The 17,584-nt window shown below is 30.8% G+C and overlaps 2 protein-coding genes across 2 annotated transcripts; both read left to right on the top strand.

The window, feature by feature from the left end:
• Nucleotides 1-5,823: 5,823 nt before the first annotated feature.
• LOC103858524 (auxin-induced protein 15A) lies at nt 5,824-13,425 on the top strand. The gene is made up of 2 exons (XM_033287288.1): nt 5,824-12,814; nt 13,245-13,425. The coding sequence occupies exon 1, from the start codon at nt 9,105-9,107 to the stop codon at nt 9,399-9,401; it is 297 nt and encodes a 98-aa protein (XP_033143179.1). The 5' UTR covers nt 5,824-9,104; the 3' UTR covers nt 9,402-12,814; nt 13,245-13,425.
• On the top strand, nt 12,536-15,750 carry LOC103858523 (alkaline/neutral invertase CINV2). The gene is made up of 6 exons (XM_009135898.3): nt 12,536-12,773; nt 13,245-13,639; nt 14,113-14,544; nt 14,614-14,804; nt 14,874-15,241; nt 15,323-15,750. The coding sequence occupies exons 2-6, from the start codon at nt 13,274-13,276 to the stop codon at nt 15,616-15,618; spliced, it is 1,653 nt and encodes a 550-aa protein (XP_009134146.3). The 5' UTR covers nt 12,536-12,773; nt 13,245-13,273; the 3' UTR covers nt 15,619-15,750.
• Nucleotides 15,751-17,584: the final 1,834 nt, after the last annotated feature.

Below are 17,584 nucleotides of genomic sequence, written 5' to 3'. Positions count from 1 at the left end.
TGTGTGGATGGGGTTTGTGTAGATGGGTGGTGTGTGGTTAGTTGGCGCGTGGATGGGTTGTGTGTGGACGGTTGATGTGGGGTTGAGTGATATGTGGATGGGGCGTCGTGGTATTGCTCCGTGTAGACAGGATCTTCGAGAATTAGTGAGGTGACTTCTAGTGATATCTTGTTTGGTGAAGTAGGTGCAGCTGAGCCGTCCACAAATGAACATACTGATGACTATGTCCACATTTTTCATGCCATCCACAAGTTTCATTCAAACGGTAATCTTTATCAAACTTGTAGTTTTTATCCACAAAGAAAATTTCTGATCCACACAACAAACGTCCATACATCATTTGTCTGTCCACATTTGAGTATCCACCATTGTAATTTTTAATTTTTTATTAAGGGTAAAATGGTCCATAATTTATTTCTGGCCCACAACAAAGTGTGTCACTTGTAAGAAGTGTCTCTAGATGTAAAGGAAAGTCAAAAAGTGTCCCTTAGTGTAATCAACTCATGTTTAATTTGGTTCTTAATAACGGTTTTAGAGTTTTGACACAAGATATACCCCAGATAACATTTATAACTCTAGTTATATCTAAAGGGGGTTATTGGTAGTTAAATTTTGAAAGAGTTATAAAATTTAGAGATTCTATTGTTATTGGTTTATGTATTCTTACAATCTTGTTAGAATCCTTTGTTATTGGTTTATTATTATAAATTCCATATAAAATTCTTTGTTATTCAAAAAGTCTAGTTTTTATTGATTTTGTAATTCTAGTACTCTCTTGTTATTGGGACATAAATTCTCTCTAGTTTTACTCATAACACTCAACTTTACAAATATCATCTATAATCATAAGATTCTTAGAATCTATCTAACAAAAAACACAAATATACAAGCACAAAATTTTTTATATTACATTCTTGTTGTCATATAAAAGATAATTTAAAAGAAATTTAAAGATAACAAAATTTTTAAAGATAACATGATCAAGAATCATGAAAAAAATCATAGGTTGACCTTAGAAAACTTAAAAAAATCAAACAAGACATATTCAAATATTAAAAATCAAAAAAAAATTATTTTAACATCAAATAACTATATTACTTGAAATAAAAAAAATAGAAGTATTTTTATAGAAAGATAAATCTGGAAAGAAAAACATATATGGAAATTCATGCTAATCAATCATAACAATGACAATTTATACAATACATATGGCAAGAATTCATCAAATCTACTTAACTCTTAAAAATCTTTAAACTTCAAAAAATTTCTGATTCCACACAAATTTCATTTCCAATAGGTCCCCCTAAATATCTTTCACTTGTTCACTTGCCCCTTTTCTTCTAAACTCTGCCACAATGAATGACTTTTTGAATTTTTGCTATTTTACTTGTCGTGATTATCTGCCATTTATTTTCTGTGTAGTTACGTGTACTTCATTCAGCCTAGCCATTAAAATTTTGATGTGTCATAAAAACATAAATTACTTAGGACCATGAAAAAAGACTGCGTAGTCCGTACAAAACGAATGCTAAGGGCGTAATATAATCCAGAACAGTATGGTCCGTATCTCAGGTCTATACTGTCCATAACGATCCAAAACAGTCCTGTTCGCTTCATCTCATGTCTATACCGTCCGTCCATAACGCTCTTCATGCCTATTTTATCCATATATCCACTGTCCACATACGTATATACATGTTTATAAATGGGGTATAAATGTGTGTCAAATTGATTTAAGTTAAATATTTAGGTATAACTTCTCTCGTTTATTTTGCAATAGTTTCCTTTCTAAAAGCACACTATTTTTTTTGTGGAAAGTGAATATTACCAACTATTTAATTATCTAGGGATATGAATTTTGTGACAATATTTGTATACTGTATATAGATAGTAGATTAATCGTATTTGATCATAAAACTTACGAGTGCATACATGTACAAAAATTGTTAAGGGTAAGAGAAAATATAATTTAAACATAAGTATATATGTTACAAAAACATGAATATATATTTATTATACTAGACTACGATATGCATAAATAGTATACCTTTATAATTTATTAGTTTATATAAATGGAAAAAACTAAGCATAAGTATCCGGGTGTCTAATCTAACTCAGTTTGGGATCATTCCAGTCTTGGATTTCGAGTGTCATTCATATATTTTAAAAGTTGGTTCAGCTTTATTCGGGTTTAGTAACAAATCTCAAAAATGGTTAAACCCAATTTGAATTCGGGTTTTCTAAACCGAAGTGCGTGATTTGTAGCCGAAACCTAGCCTAAACATGCTAAAAATCAAAGATTTTGCAACCAAAATAGAACCTACTCTAACTTTTTTAAGCTAAAACAAACGTGTTTTAAACCTAGCCTATATTTTAATCAATAAGTTGTCTTCGTATGTTTAACAATCTACACTTTAATTAATCCATAAACTATTGGTTTTACACTCTCGTTTTTATAAAAAATATAAATTTAAATAGATTTACAGATCTAAACAATAAAATATTTCTGTATTTTGTCAAAATCAGTTTTTAAGAAGTTTTCTTATATATGTGTCAGAATCTGATCAATTAATTTATATACGTTGCAGTTTAAACGGTATGTCTAACAGACTGCGTAGTCCGTACAAAAGACGAAAGGTGAGGACTATAAATAATACAATCCAAACAGTATGGTTCGATTCATCTCAGGTCTATACCGTCCATAACGATCCACAACAGTATGGTTCGCTTCATCTCAGGTCTATACCGTCCATAACGCTCTTCACGCCTACATTAACCATATATAGGTGTAGTAAATATGTAGTAATTAAATAATATGCTATATATACATATGTCTCAAATTTGTTTAATGAAATATGTAGGTGTAGTTTCTCTCTTATATTTCAATAGTTTCCCATCTAAGCGGCTGCTTTTTTTAGTGGAAAGTGAATATTACCGACTATGGTACGGTAAATCGTATTTTAATAATAAAATTTATGAGTTCATGTACACAAAATAATGTATAGGGTAGAGATATAAAAGGATACGATATAACATACTATTTCTATAATATTATTTGCGAAGTCACTTTCTTACATGGCGCACTTACGTTAATTTTCACGATGGTTAATTACATACCTTTAATGAACTAAAATATAATATACGATTGATATTAATAATGTATTTTTTTTTCATAATAATATTTTAGTTAACTTTTTAATTTAATAAGATTTTAGTTAACTTTTTAAATAAAAAGGAACTATTTATAAAATAAAAACATATAAATATTTATATATAAACAAACTTTGATTATTTTTCTAAATTTTCCTAAAAAATATAAATAAAAAAGAAAAATATATAAACTTTTAATATATATATACAACGTAGCTTCACAAATAATTGTAAATGTAAATTTTTTTTAAAGTCTTCTTCTAAGAGATAATAATATTTTTACTTTGAATATATGAACTTTAATATATTTTATTGTTATTCCTTTTTTCATAATAAGATTTTAGTTAACTTTTAGTTTAATTTTCCTTTTTGATAAACACATAAATAGAAAATTAAATATTTATAAAATATAAACATAGAAATTTTTATATATAAATGAATTTTAATTATCTTTTCTAAATTTTCTCAAATAACCACAAATAAAAAGGGAAAATATATAAAATTTTACTATATATGTATATATAGCTCTGCTTCGCAAAAAAATGAAAATATAAACTATTTTAGAAATCTTCTTCTCAAAATAATAAATTTTTAATTTGAATATACTAAGTTTAATATATTATATTTATATTTTCTCTTTATTTAAACTTTAATAGGTTTTTTAACTTAAATTTCATTTTTTACAAAAACACATAAATAATAAAAAGGTATATATATATAATAGAAATTATATAGATTCTACATATAAATATTATAAATAATTGATATTTTACTTTTGGTTTTAAATCATTTATAAATGTTTATATATGTGCATGAACACGGAAAAATCACCTAATAATATATACATATTTACTACTAGACTAAGATCTGCATGATAATTTTTTTTTTTGTTGAGATCAATTTTGAAGAAGTTTTCTGATTTGTGTCAGAATCTGAACTTATGTATATTGTGATTAATTATATTGATTTTATAATATGAAACATCAACCTAATTTGTTACAGTTTTTGCTTTATTTTTTAAATAAACTTTAGAATTAGTTGATGTCACTAATTGTTAACGTGAAAATGCGTATACGTTTGTCAATATCAAACTGGAAAGAAGTTTCAGAAAGAAAAATATCATACTGGAAAGGGAAATTAGTATATGAAAAAAAGACTTGCAATTTTTCATCAAAATTTAATTTTAAAAATTATGACTGGCTAACACACATCACATATGTAGAACTTGAAAGTTACTTATATGTTAATTAGTACATAGTTGTCTTTTATATTTATAGAAAGTTACTTCTTTATAACTAAAGCTAATAAAGCGTCGAGAATATTATAAGAATTACAAAAATACACAATATGGTCAGAGTATATGTAGAACTTGAAAGAAACAAAACTCTAGGTACATGATAATCCACTGCAATCTGAGATTTAGGGGGCTGTAGGCGGTTTTTAAAAAATTCCAGCTAAAATTTTTTTTTGGTAAATTTGAAGACCTAAAACAAAAATTTTGAGGCTTTTTTCTATGTAATTTTTCTAAAATTTTTGGAGGCTTAAGGGCAATATTTCGTTAGTCTATAAATGTTAATCGTAAAAAATCTCTTGAGTAATCATGATATTATCCAAAATCATTTTCTGACACAGAGGCGGATTGTGAATATGAGATAAGATCTTATAGTAGTCCCCTCAATCTGGTGTCAAACCTTAAAAGTAATTTTTTTAACTCACCTTACAAAAACTTATGTGTCTAGTTAACTTAGTGATTTTGTGTAGGAATCAAAGATATTTTTTAGTTATCATCTGACTTGACCATTTCGTTTTCTAAATGCATCACAGATTCAATTGTTATTTCTAAATTAAATAAATATTTATTATATACCTAAACGTAAACTAATAATAAAAATATTTCAGATATAAATAGTAAAACTAGATTTGGACCCGCACAACTGTGCGGGTATTAATTTTCATGTTTATATATATATATATATATATATATTACATAATTAGAATATATTTTTAAAGTTACTTATATATTTAAATGTTTATATATAACTATCTTAAATATAACAATTTGATAGTTTTCATGTTGTAAGTTAATTGATTATTTCAAATCATCACATATATTTGGTATTTTTTATTATATATATTTTAAAATTATTTTTTATTCAATTATTATGATCCTGATCCGTAATTCAAAGCGCTAGATTTCCTTTATCAGTATTTTTTTATGTTTATTCATTTAAGATAATAACTATATATATATAAAAGTTTAAGATAAATTAATTTTATACATGAATTATCTAATTTACTAATGTTAACCCGTTCTACCAACATATTATATTTCTAGCATAAATTTTTAATGTTTGTCAAAATAAAATATATTAATTTATCAATTTAAAATAATTTTATCATATTTAGTTAAATACAATTTTTTATTTTAAAATGATAGATATAACTATAAAATAGTAAAATTTGATATAATGTTTTTCATTTTATAAAAGATAACTGATTATTTGTAAAATAAATTTAATATATAATAAAATATATATATTAATGTATAATAACATTAATTTTATTACTAATTACAAAATTAGAGAAAATATTTATATACAATTTTTGATAATATTTATATTTATTTTATTTATACTATATATAAATCAAATGGATCATCTATTGTTTAAATTTAATTATTGATAGCCCAATAAAAATTTCTTGTAAGCCCAAAATTTAAATGATAAAATTAGATATTAAATGTAACATGACTTTCTAGGAATAGGTCCATTAAGTCCATTTTAAAAAAAACTCACACATGAATCAACGTTGTGACTTCTCTTTTAATATATAAGATTACAAAATTCTCATAATATTAAGACATTATATAATTTGAAAATTTCTATCTTAACATATTGAATATGAAGAAGCAATATATAATAATATAATAAAATAGTTGTGGATCCCGTTCTAAAGCGCAAATTATGTTCTAAAATAATTTTGATATAGAAAAAAAATTATTATAAAATAATGTGATGTAAATTTAATCTTATTTTGTATTCTTTAAGAAAACCATATGTTATATATTGAGTAATATAATTTTCTTAATATTTTCACAATCTTTTGTAGTTTTGACATAATTTTTTTTGTGCACAATGAGAGTCAAAATAGGGTAATCCATTCACCTGACTCGTCAAGTTTGTTTTAATGCTTTTGTAATCGAAATAGACTACTTTATATTTCTAAAATCATTTTTAATTGGTCGACTTTTGTTTTAATCAATCTGGTCTAATCTGTTTTTTTAGTCCATTGCACAAAAGTTTCAATCCTATTCTATCACACTATATAATCAAACAATATAAATATCAACTAATTTCTAATATTTAATAGCTAATTTTTACCAATTTCAAATACTAATTGATTATGATATTTGTATCATCTAACTATAAGAATTAGCTAAAGAAATTTTGAACTAACCAAATCTTAAAACTACGATTGATATTTAAATTATTTATTTCTACTTTTCAATTTCTTATAATTAATTTATATATGTCTTTAGAAATTTTAATCATAAAAAATATACAAAAAATAATTGGATATTTTACCCAAACATCATAGTGAAACAAAGAAGTAATTTATAGCAATATAATATAAAATATATAATATTAACAGATATAGTTATGTCGGGTAAAATACAAATATACATACGATAATTTACTCAATAATTTGTATGAATTTGAATCTGAGAATGAACAGTATAGATCTGCATCTCTTATAGTAGCCAAGATTAATACTGTTTCTGTTCTATAAATAATATTTTTATTTTTGACACATATTAAGAAAATATATTAAATATAATAATATCATAATATCATAAATGCATCATTTCATGCTATTTTTGATTTTTAATAAAATTAAACCAATAGTAATTCAACAAAATTAAGTTTATAATTTACTATTATTAAATAACAGAACACAAAAAAAACTATTTCTACTAGATTTCTATTGGTCATTAAAATCTAAACTTTAAGCATTTTATATTCAGAATGTACGTTTGTGAAAATAGTTGAACAAAATCCTCTTATGTTTACATATCTAGCCAATGGAAACTGACAATTAGGGTGTATTAGACATGTGTTGGGTCGAAAGATGTGTATCTTACGGATCAAAACAGTGAAGTTGAAAATCCATAATAAACCCGAATCTAACATGGTATCAAAGCTCATATCCTAAATATCATGAACCCCTAATTAATATAACCTTATCCGACTGAATATAAAGGTCGTAATTGACTCGCTCGACCGAGTAAAATTGTCTAAAAGTTCTGATATTTCTTACCGATAAGAGTCATCATCTCGAGGAGAGGTATTAGAGATATATATCCCAAATCGGGAATTTTAAGGGACATTAAGTAATATATAAAAGGTTAGGGTAGTTGGAATCCAATAATAATTCATTTCATTAGGAAGTTAGAATATTTTAAATATATTTAGAATATTTTTTTAACTGAGATTTCCTAAATTTTCTCAAAAATCAGGTTTTCTTATTTGTAGAATGCACTTTATGCACTTTCTACACTGCTTAGAACAAGACAAATCTCATAAGTAGATTCTACCTCATGTTGCCGTCAGAATAATGTCTAGATTTCACATTCTGAGAGTTGTAGAATACGTAATAAAAGTTGAAGCTGCATTCGACAGAAAAGTAGATACATTTAATAGAATTCACATTCCCTTTATTTAGAATTTTAAGTAAAATTAGATTGTTCGTTTAAAAAAAAAGTAAACAAACATGTTTAATCTAAAATTTACTTTCTACTAACCGATTTTCCGTAGAAGATGAATTCTACTTTTAGTAGAATATAATTTTACAATTTAATTTATCAAAATTTTCACAAAAAAAACAGTTCGTGTATGAGTGTTTTATTAATTGTTTCTATTTTTACAATTTTCTGATTCAAAAAACTATTTATTTCATTAACTTTTAGAATTGGAAATAGTAAAAGAGAAAAGAATAGATAAAAAAAATTATACCAAAAAGACAACCATGATAAATTTTTGTTCAGTTTTGATAATTTTCCAAAAAAAACAATAACTTCGTTAAGCCAGTCACAGTTTTTGGCGTATGTGAAGAAATGTAAAACCTTGTCGGATAGTATAAATTAAGTGAATGTAAACGTATGGAGACAGGAATCATCTTCTACGAGCAGAACCATGTGATTTTCCTCAGTCACTTTATCGTATCATATATGACCCATATAAAAATTAAAGTCATTGACTCTCACTAAGTCCATTATTCTCCCATGCACAATCATCGCTAGGCCCTGTCTCCTATCTACGATAACTTACACTCAACACACATATTGACATATATAGATGTTTTATTCGTAAGTTCATTATCCCTACAACAAATTACAGAACTTACCCATGTGAACTTGTATTTGTATCTTATAGCTAATCCGTTTGAACCGCAAGCTGATTTATGTTTTTTTTTTACTAACAAGCTGCTTTATGTTTATATGTCAATTAAATCTTTAGCTTGGAGATCGTTAGATTCAGCTCTAAATGTAAAATAGTAATCCACATAATTAATTAACTATACAAAACTCAAAATACATACAACGGTTAGTAGATCCGCCACAGAGTATTATCAAACACTGACCCAGGTTTAAGAAACAATAACCCAAACTACTCGTAACGTTTAGCAAAAAAAATAAAATAAGAAACTACTCATAACGCGACACGTCAATTATATCATATAATATATATGTATGAAAATTGCGTGAATGTATCCTAGATGGCACGCATCCCAAACCCTATATAAATAATGTGTGTAAGTATGTCCAAATATATTGAAGCACCCAAGTTCCTAAGCGAGGTGGAAACACAAGATCCCACAAAATCCGTTAATGTCTTGTGACTCACAGTCACAGCCAACACAAACAGGTCACTACATTAAATAAACTATATATAACTATGCCTAACAAGGTCGCTGACATGCATTTCCACCGAGAAGAAGAAGAAGATGCTGGAGCGATCAGGAGATCATCCTCAAGAACACCGAGAGGGCATTTCGTGGTTTACGTTGGTACGAAGTTGGAAAGATTTGTGGTCCCCACAAGGTTTCTGAAGAGCCCTTCGTTTCAGAATCTTCTAGAAAAGGCGGCCGAGGAGTTCGGTTACGCGGAGGCTCACCCTAATAAGATTGTCTTGCCCTGTGATGTCTCTACTTTCCGAAGTCTCGTCATGTTCCTGACTTCTCATGACAAGTAACACATATATCTGATGTGTTATAATTTAAATATTGTCTTGTACTATTGGATCTTAATTAATCTGCGAGTGTAAGTTCTTTGTTTATCATATGTTGAACATTATCTTAACGCGCTTTTGATTTCCAACCTAACACTACGTAAAACTTAAGTACGTATTGTATACGAAACATAAAACTCAAAAACTAAAATCAAATAATGGATGAATTCTTAATATTTTCATTACCACGGTTTACAGAAAGAAAATCTTAGCAGGTACTGGAAAATTTAAAGAACCCTGAAGGTTATGGCTCTGCCTTATATACAAATATCTAAACCTAATTGGAGATCTAATAGTGATACCAAAATATACAGATAACTACTAGTACCTAAATACCCAATAAGAAGTAATCAGTTTTCAGATATGCTTATATCTCAACATCCTCTTTGAAATTGGAATGTGTAGATAAAAATCAACCAACTTTAGAAAAGTACATCAAGCTCTTTTTCATCTAAATCCTTCATAGATCATAAGCAGGTCTCAAAAATCACCCCGTAGTCTCATAAACAATGATAAGCAAGTCAAAAAGGAAGCATCCAAACATACAAACATTTGTTACACATGGAAAGTACCAAAAGACTTTACATCTACAGAAATCCGGCCCAAGTCTCATAAACAATGATAAGCAAGTCAAAAAGGAAGCATCCAAACATACAAACATTTGTTAACTCTAATCATATAGGGTGCAATTAATGGAGTGTGAATTTTCACCGAATTGGAATTAACTGCAAACGGACATCAAAAAGATTAGCTACAAATGTTGGTGGCTGAAATTAAAACAACGAGGCAAAATAGGAAAAGCATAGGCTTCTTTAAGAAAAGTTATAAGAATAATTGCAGATAACAAGCAACAAACACGATATAATATATTTATGGTTTTATATATGGTCTAGGACTCAGAATATAATCTTATAATTATAGCAGCAATAGTTAAATGTATTGGTTTGTTAGATATAGCAAATCAATACATTTATTACACCAAAAAAATCAATACATTTATCTTTTGTTGTTTATTGTAAGATATATGCATTAGTCCACCAAGTTCTAACAGATTTCACCAAAATCTGCAACTTAGTTTTCGTTAGTCATGACGCTTGACCAAATGCTGATTCAAGTTATTCAAGTCTCATCGGTCGATGCTTAGAGAAATCATCTCTTTAGTACAACTACCTCAGTATAAGTAGTAGAACTCGATACAACTACTACAGTAGAATTAGTAGAACGTGGTATAACTACCAGACTAGAACTTGATACAATTTTTTTAAAAAATTAAAATTCAAATTTTTTAAAATTTCATTTTTTAAAAAAATATTAATTTGGAAAGTCAACAAGGGTAAAATCGGGTTTCCATGTTTTCATTGAAAGGTGAAGGGCATTAAGATTACTTAAGGATATAATGGATTTCTTTTTTCTATATAAGGGTATATGAGATGATGGCTAGTGTATTTGCCTAGCTTTAATCACTCCTAACCTAGGGTTCGCGTTTCTCCAGTGTACCAGAATAAGTCGTAGTCCCTGTTTTCCTTTCAGGAATGCAAAGAATATTTATGTTTAACTATTTTTATTAAAAAAACAAAAAAAATAACAATTTGTGAGACCGCCACTCGAGTGATGTATGATATCATTGTGAAATCTTCTCCGTTCTCTCATCAAACCATCATTTTTGAAGCTTGTTCTCCGACTCCGGTTTCTCTCTTAGAGCCGAAGTTGGGTTTAGTTGCCATGGATCATCTCTTTTTGGGGTTTAATCGGTTTAGATCTTCAGTTTTAATCCATTTTTTCTCTCAACGAGTTTAGATCTTGATCTATATTCTTGTTTTATCGGAGGAAAAGAGGGCTTTTGATAATATGTTATGGTTTTATCTTGTTAGAACATCTGCATCAATGAATCTTAAGTGGGGATCATAACTTTAATATTATATTTTTTTTTATTTTTTTCATTTGATTTTTTTTTTTTTTTTAAATAATAATAAACGGACCAATCGCGGACCGCCACGTGGCGTAGAACACGCGTTACAGTGATGAACTGGGTTCATCCCATTAAACTTGCAAAAGCTGAGTTCATAAAAATGAAAATATTATAATTTTTTTTTTTTTGGGAAATGTGTGAACCTCTGCATTGAACCGTCAACGCAGATGCTCTTACTGATTTGCATGCCTTTTAATTGGGCTGGTGGTTCTGGGTTGTGATTTGAAGCTGTGGGCTTATCGATTGATTTTGCATTTGCTCTTCGAGTTCTCCTTGAGTCTTTTCCGGTTCGACCTTCTTCCTCTCTTGCATGTTGAGTGTGACGGAATCCGGTTAAGGTTGTATTCGCTCCTTGTCTTCTCCATACGGATCTGATCGAGATCTGGTCCTTGCATGAAGCTTCTTTAATGGCGTTCTCAAATCATCTCTCCGACGTCGCAGCAACTGGTTTATTGTTACGGAACTCAACTTGTTCCGTCTTGCTGGTTCTTGAAGCTTGGATCTTTTCAATGGTTGGGCTATTCACTATAGGAGGTTTCAGTAATCGTGGTCTAGCTGTGACGTGGCTTCCTCGACTTACTTCTATCAAGGATCTTGTCCAAGTTTGCATGTAGATTGATCTAAGTCTTTTTGTTGGTTTCGATCAGCTCATCGGTTCTGTGTTGCTTTAGTTTTAGGCATGGCAAATAGTAAGTGTATTTTGGTTTAATCTTAGTTTCTTGATTCCCATGTGTAGGTTTCGTTTCCGGGAATAGATTTGTTATATTCTACCTCTGAATTTCAATATAATATTCTAGTGTTTAAAAAACAAGTGAGACCGTCACTCTGTTAAGATAAAATTAAACGAATATGGAATTCTTTTTTAAAATTATTATATTGTCCACCTAACCGAATAACAAGCTTAAGAAAAATTAAATAAATATTGTCCACCTACCAGTCCGTCCATACATTGGGGTTTGCTTTATGTGATTAAAAATTATTTAAAAAAATTGAGAAAAAGGGGACGGGAAACCGATAAATCGTGTATCCCAAGTGAAAAGTCCAATTTGCCAAATCAGACAATGAGATTCAGAAGTACTCCTCTGTACGTCGCCGTTTAATCCACGTAGACCATAAAGCAACCGGTCATAACCGGTAAACCCTGTCTCTTAACGTCGACATTTTTCTTACCAGACCCGTGTTAGTGTTTCGGTCTCTGTCTTGACAAGTCCCGTTTTGTCTTCTCCCTCTATAAAATAACAGCTTCACTCTTCATGACTCTTTTTTCCCCTTTTTCCACTCACTTGTCCCCTTCTCTCCCATTCTCCGGCGACATCGCCGGCGATCGTTTTCACCACCGCCGCTATAAATTATCCTCGTCTCCTTAGGTTTGATTTCCTTATATCTCACTCACTCTATGTTAAAACATGTATGTATCTCAGTATCTGCGTCTTTACCTACCAATCTTGTCTTGAAATTGTAGATCTGATTTCTCTTCTCGAGATCTGTTCTTTGTAGTTGACTCTAATAACATTCTCATGGATCTTGATCTGTTTCATTTATTAACATAATTTTCCTAATTAAATTAAATATGAAATAAATGTATTGATATTCACTTTTTTTTTTTTTTTTTGTCATCCAAATGTATTGATATTCACTATTTTGGATTATTATTCCGTTAGATAATTCTTTTTTATTTTATCATTGATATGTTCCTTTAATTGTTTGGATAAAGTATTATTCTGAACAAAAGAAAAAAGACAGCTAGATTCAAAGTCAATTACTGTTACTAAACTAAGCAAATCTCTGTTTCATGTTTTATCCTCAAGTAACTGATTCTTATCTCTGAATCATCGTAGATCTTGTCCTGTCCGTTAAAACCAAAGAAATGGAATGTCCTAAAGAACCATTGGAATCACAGTGTTCTTTATCCGAGATGGATGATTTCGATCTGACTCGAGCGTTGGACAAGCCGAGGCTCAAGATCGAAAGGAAGAGATCGTTCGATGAGAGGTCGATGAGCGAGTTATCGACTGGCTACTCAAGACATGATCTAGACATGGCTCATTCCCCTGGAAGCAGGTCGTTTGTGGACACACCTCTCTCTTATGTTAGGAACTCGTTCGAGCCCCATCCAATGGTTGCAGAGGCCTGGGAAGCTCTGAGAAGGTCGATGGTTTTCTTCCGTGGTCAACCCGTTGGTACCATTGCAGCTTATGACCATGCCTCTGAGGAGGTCTTGAACTATGACCAGGTAACAACCAACGCATATAAACCCATTATATTTTCAGAGATATGAGACATAAACTTGTGAAATAGTTCTACCAAATGAGCTCAAGTCGACATCCTTACTTTTAAATAATTAATGTATTGTTAAGAAATAAAGTGTTTAAAATACCACTATCACTTTTCAAAAATACACTTTATCAATAATACATTTGGGTTTAGATTTAGTGATTATTGTTTAGGGTTTAGTATTTAGGTAGTTAATTTAATATTTTTATCACAAATTTAAGGTGTTTATGAAAATAGTTATCTTTTAAAGTGAAATTTGAAAAATGGTGTCAAACTTGTGGTAAAATTAAAGTTCCTCTTAATTAATCTTTGCATTAGTAATTTTTCATAGTTTTTGATAAAAATGAAGGTCACATTAATTTTATTTTGGTTAAGATCCTCGAGTCCAGAGCATAGAATATCTCAAAACTTTTGTAATTTTCGTGTGTGTAGGTGTTTGTACGAGACTTTGTGCCAAGTGCACTGGCGTTTCTGATGAACGGAGAGCCAGATATAGTGAAAAACTTCTTGCTCAAGACACTTCAGCTTCAAGGTTGGGAGAAACGGGTCGACCGGTTCAAGCTTGGGGAAGGAGTTATGCCGGCGAGCTTCAAGGTGCTTCATGATCCTGTCCGTAAAACCGATACAATCGTTGCAGATTTTGGAGAAAGCGCTATAGGAAGAGTGGCACCGGTTGATTCAGGGTTTTGGTGGATCATACTTCTCCGTGCCTACACAAAATCTACTGGAGATTTGACTCTGTCTGAAACACCAGAGTGTCAGAGGGGAATAAGGCTTATACTCTCACTCTGCTTGTCTGAAGGGTTCGATACTTTCCCCACGCTGCTTTGTGCTGACGGTTGTTCCATGGTTGATAGGAGAATGGTAAGAACAATCTTGTGTGAATCTATAATCATAAGTCTTTGATGATTCTTACCAATTCTTGATTTGTAGGGTGTTTATGGATACCCCATTGAGATACAAGCTCTGTTTTTCATGGCGCTGAGAAGTGCCTTATCGATGCTGAAACATGACGAGGAAGGTAGAGAGTTCATAGAGAAGATTGTGAAGAGACTTCACGCCTTGAGCTTCCACATGCGTAATTACTTCTGGCTCGACTTTCAGCAACTCAACGATATCTACAGGTAAAATGAATATTCATTCGTATAATATATGGTTTGATGTGACTCTAAAATGATTAAACTTTTGTGAAGGTACAAGACGGAGGAGTACTCACACACGGCGGTGAACAAGTTTAACGTGATGCCGGACTCGATACCGGACTGGGTTTTCGACTTCATGCCTCTCCGTGGAGGGTACTTTGTTGGGAATGTAAGCCCGGCTCGTATGGACTTCAGGTGGTTTTCATTGGGCAACTGTGTCGCCATCCTCTCTTCTCTGGCGACTCCGGATCAGTCGATGGCCATTATGGACCTCCTCGAGCACCGTTGGGAGGAGCTGGTTGGTGAGATGCCGCTCAAGATATGTTACCCTTGCATCGAGAGCCATGAGTGGCGGATCGTTACCGGTTGTGATCCTAAGAACACTCGATGGAGCTACCACAATGGCGGATCTTGGCCAGGTTAGTATTATTTGGTCTAAATTAAAACGACATATGAATATCTATAAGCTTATAACTAGGCTTTGTTTTTCTTTTGTGCAGTTTTGCTGTGGATGCTGACAGCTGCGTGCATCAAGACCGGTCGGCCTCAAATAGCGAGGCGAGCCATCGACCTGATTGAGTCACGGCTTCACAGAGACTGCTGGCCAGAGTACTACGACGGTAAGCTAGGAAGGTACGTTGGGAAACAAGCAAGAAAATACCAGACTTGGTCAATCGCAGGTTACTTGGTTGCTAAGATGATGCTTGAAGATCCTTCACATATTGGAATGATCTCTCTTGAAGAAGACAAACAGATGAAACCTGTTCTCAAGAGATCTGCTTCGTGGACTTGCTGATTTTTAACCTTTTTTCTTGTATTATATAATGTCATTTGAGACTTGTCCTTTATTCGAGATTAAAGGAATGCAAAGACCTTTCGTTTGTTTTGTTTCATAACTCTCTTTTATCCAAACTAGTTGATAACTAAAGAAACAGAACTAGTTGATTACTAAGCTAGTAAAATGCAAGGGAATTGTTTTTATAAACCAACCTAATTTCCGTAGCAAATTTGCAAGGGAATTGCGATTTGCTAGAGATTTGCTTGGGACTTGTCTAATTCTCTTGCAATTCCTTTAGACTTTTTTTTAAATTTTCTTCTTTAACTTAATGATTTGGAAGTGTTTTGTTTTAAGTTCTTAAAATTGCAAAGTAGCAGCAAGGGGGCCCTTGAAAAAAAAAAATTAAAAGTTTGAGGTTTGTTAAGGGTTTAAAGTTTCAATTTTGGTTTAGGGATTATTTAGTTTTAGATTACATAAAAGTAAAAACAATTCGAAGTAGGTAAATTTGGGTGTAATATTTTGTGTGTTTAGGGGTATATGGTCTAAGGAGGGGTCAAAGAAAGGGCTTGCATTGTGGAATGGGGCTTTGTTTATTGTGGAACGAGGTATAATTTTACTTTAACCAAAAAAAAAATATATTTTATAAACATTTTTAAATGTATATGGATTTCAGGAAATTTTATATCATCATCATACAATTGTTTTAAGTGTCCGAAATTCGGGAATTGCGATTGTAAAATATTTGCGTGGGAACCCTATCAATTCCCTTGCTAATACTGAATATATTTTTTATTTGGAGGTTTCATTTGAATGGCGTATCGAAAACATAATATTGCATAACATTTGTGAGGTGTATAAGGATTTTGGGAAATTAATTAACATCAAACAGTTGTTTTTTTATAACGCAGATTTATTTTGGACAGATTCTAATTGGACAAACTGAGAATGCAATACACCGAGCTGATTTTGCCAATTTGGATCTTTCGCTCTCTGTCAGCACTCTCTCTATCACTTTTATGATATTTGCATCTTGCACCAACAACAAAAACGTCGTTTAAGAGTTTTCTTCACATAAATGTCTACCAGTGATTATCTATTAAGATTTTGCTTCTTTGTATCAAGAAGGCGACTATTTTATAGTGTAAATACTACCTTTCTTGGCTGTTGAATCGTAGGCATGACGTTAGCAACATCTCCAACCACTATTATATTGTTAGTATTTCCTCGATCATCCCTCTCCGTTGGTGAAATTATTGAATGCCTCCAATCACCGTTGATTATATACTTGTAGTAGTATCTGCCACATTGTCAAAGATAAAATTAGAACGCCTTCGTGATCCCTCCAAACCAGAATTCAACCAACATGCATGAAGATTATGGAACGTATTTCGAAAATAAACACAAATGGAATAAAATCAAAGAAGCTTAGACTTTACTTTTCCTGTGAAAACCTAACTTCTGTTTCAAAACGTGGACCACCCTTGTGTTGTGTGTTTCCTTTATCGGTTCTTTCCAGTAAAATCGCCAACCAACTAACAGTTAATAAATATTTCAATTATTTGGAAGCTTAATATTTTTTTTTACAAATTTGGAAGTCAATGTATATAAAAAATTTTATTCCAAAATTTTTGGGGACCAAAGAGAATGTTTCGTTAGGTTTGGCCAAGGACCGGCTCTGCATCCACCCCCGCCACAGAGCAAACCAGGGTGCAACTTAAAACATAGAGCCAGTCGAGTTGTTGTCAACCTTACAGATCAAGAGATTCTTGCAAGAATTGCACCAACAAATAATAAAAGCGTGCGAGATGACTGAACCTTCTTTCTTTCCTTTTGTTTTTTAACACTTGTTAATGCTAAAGACACACAGATTACAAACAATCAGAGAAGGTGTAAATAGTTTGTGCACTAAATGTAGAAAGTTAGCTTGCTTTGCCTCTGTAATCAATCTTCCTTGCGTTTGGCTTTTATTTTTCCAGTTGATAAA

The sequence above is a fragment of the Brassica rapa genome, chromosome A03 (assembly GCF_000309985.2).
Source record: "Brassica rapa cultivar Chiifu-401-42 chromosome A03, CAAS_Brap_v3.01, whole genome shotgun sequence".
Lineage (NCBI taxonomy): Eukaryota > Viridiplantae > Streptophyta > Magnoliopsida > Brassicales > Brassicaceae > Brassica > Brassica rapa.
Note: the sequence above shows the minus strand (reverse complement) of the source record. Positions and strands in the feature narration are given on the sequence as shown.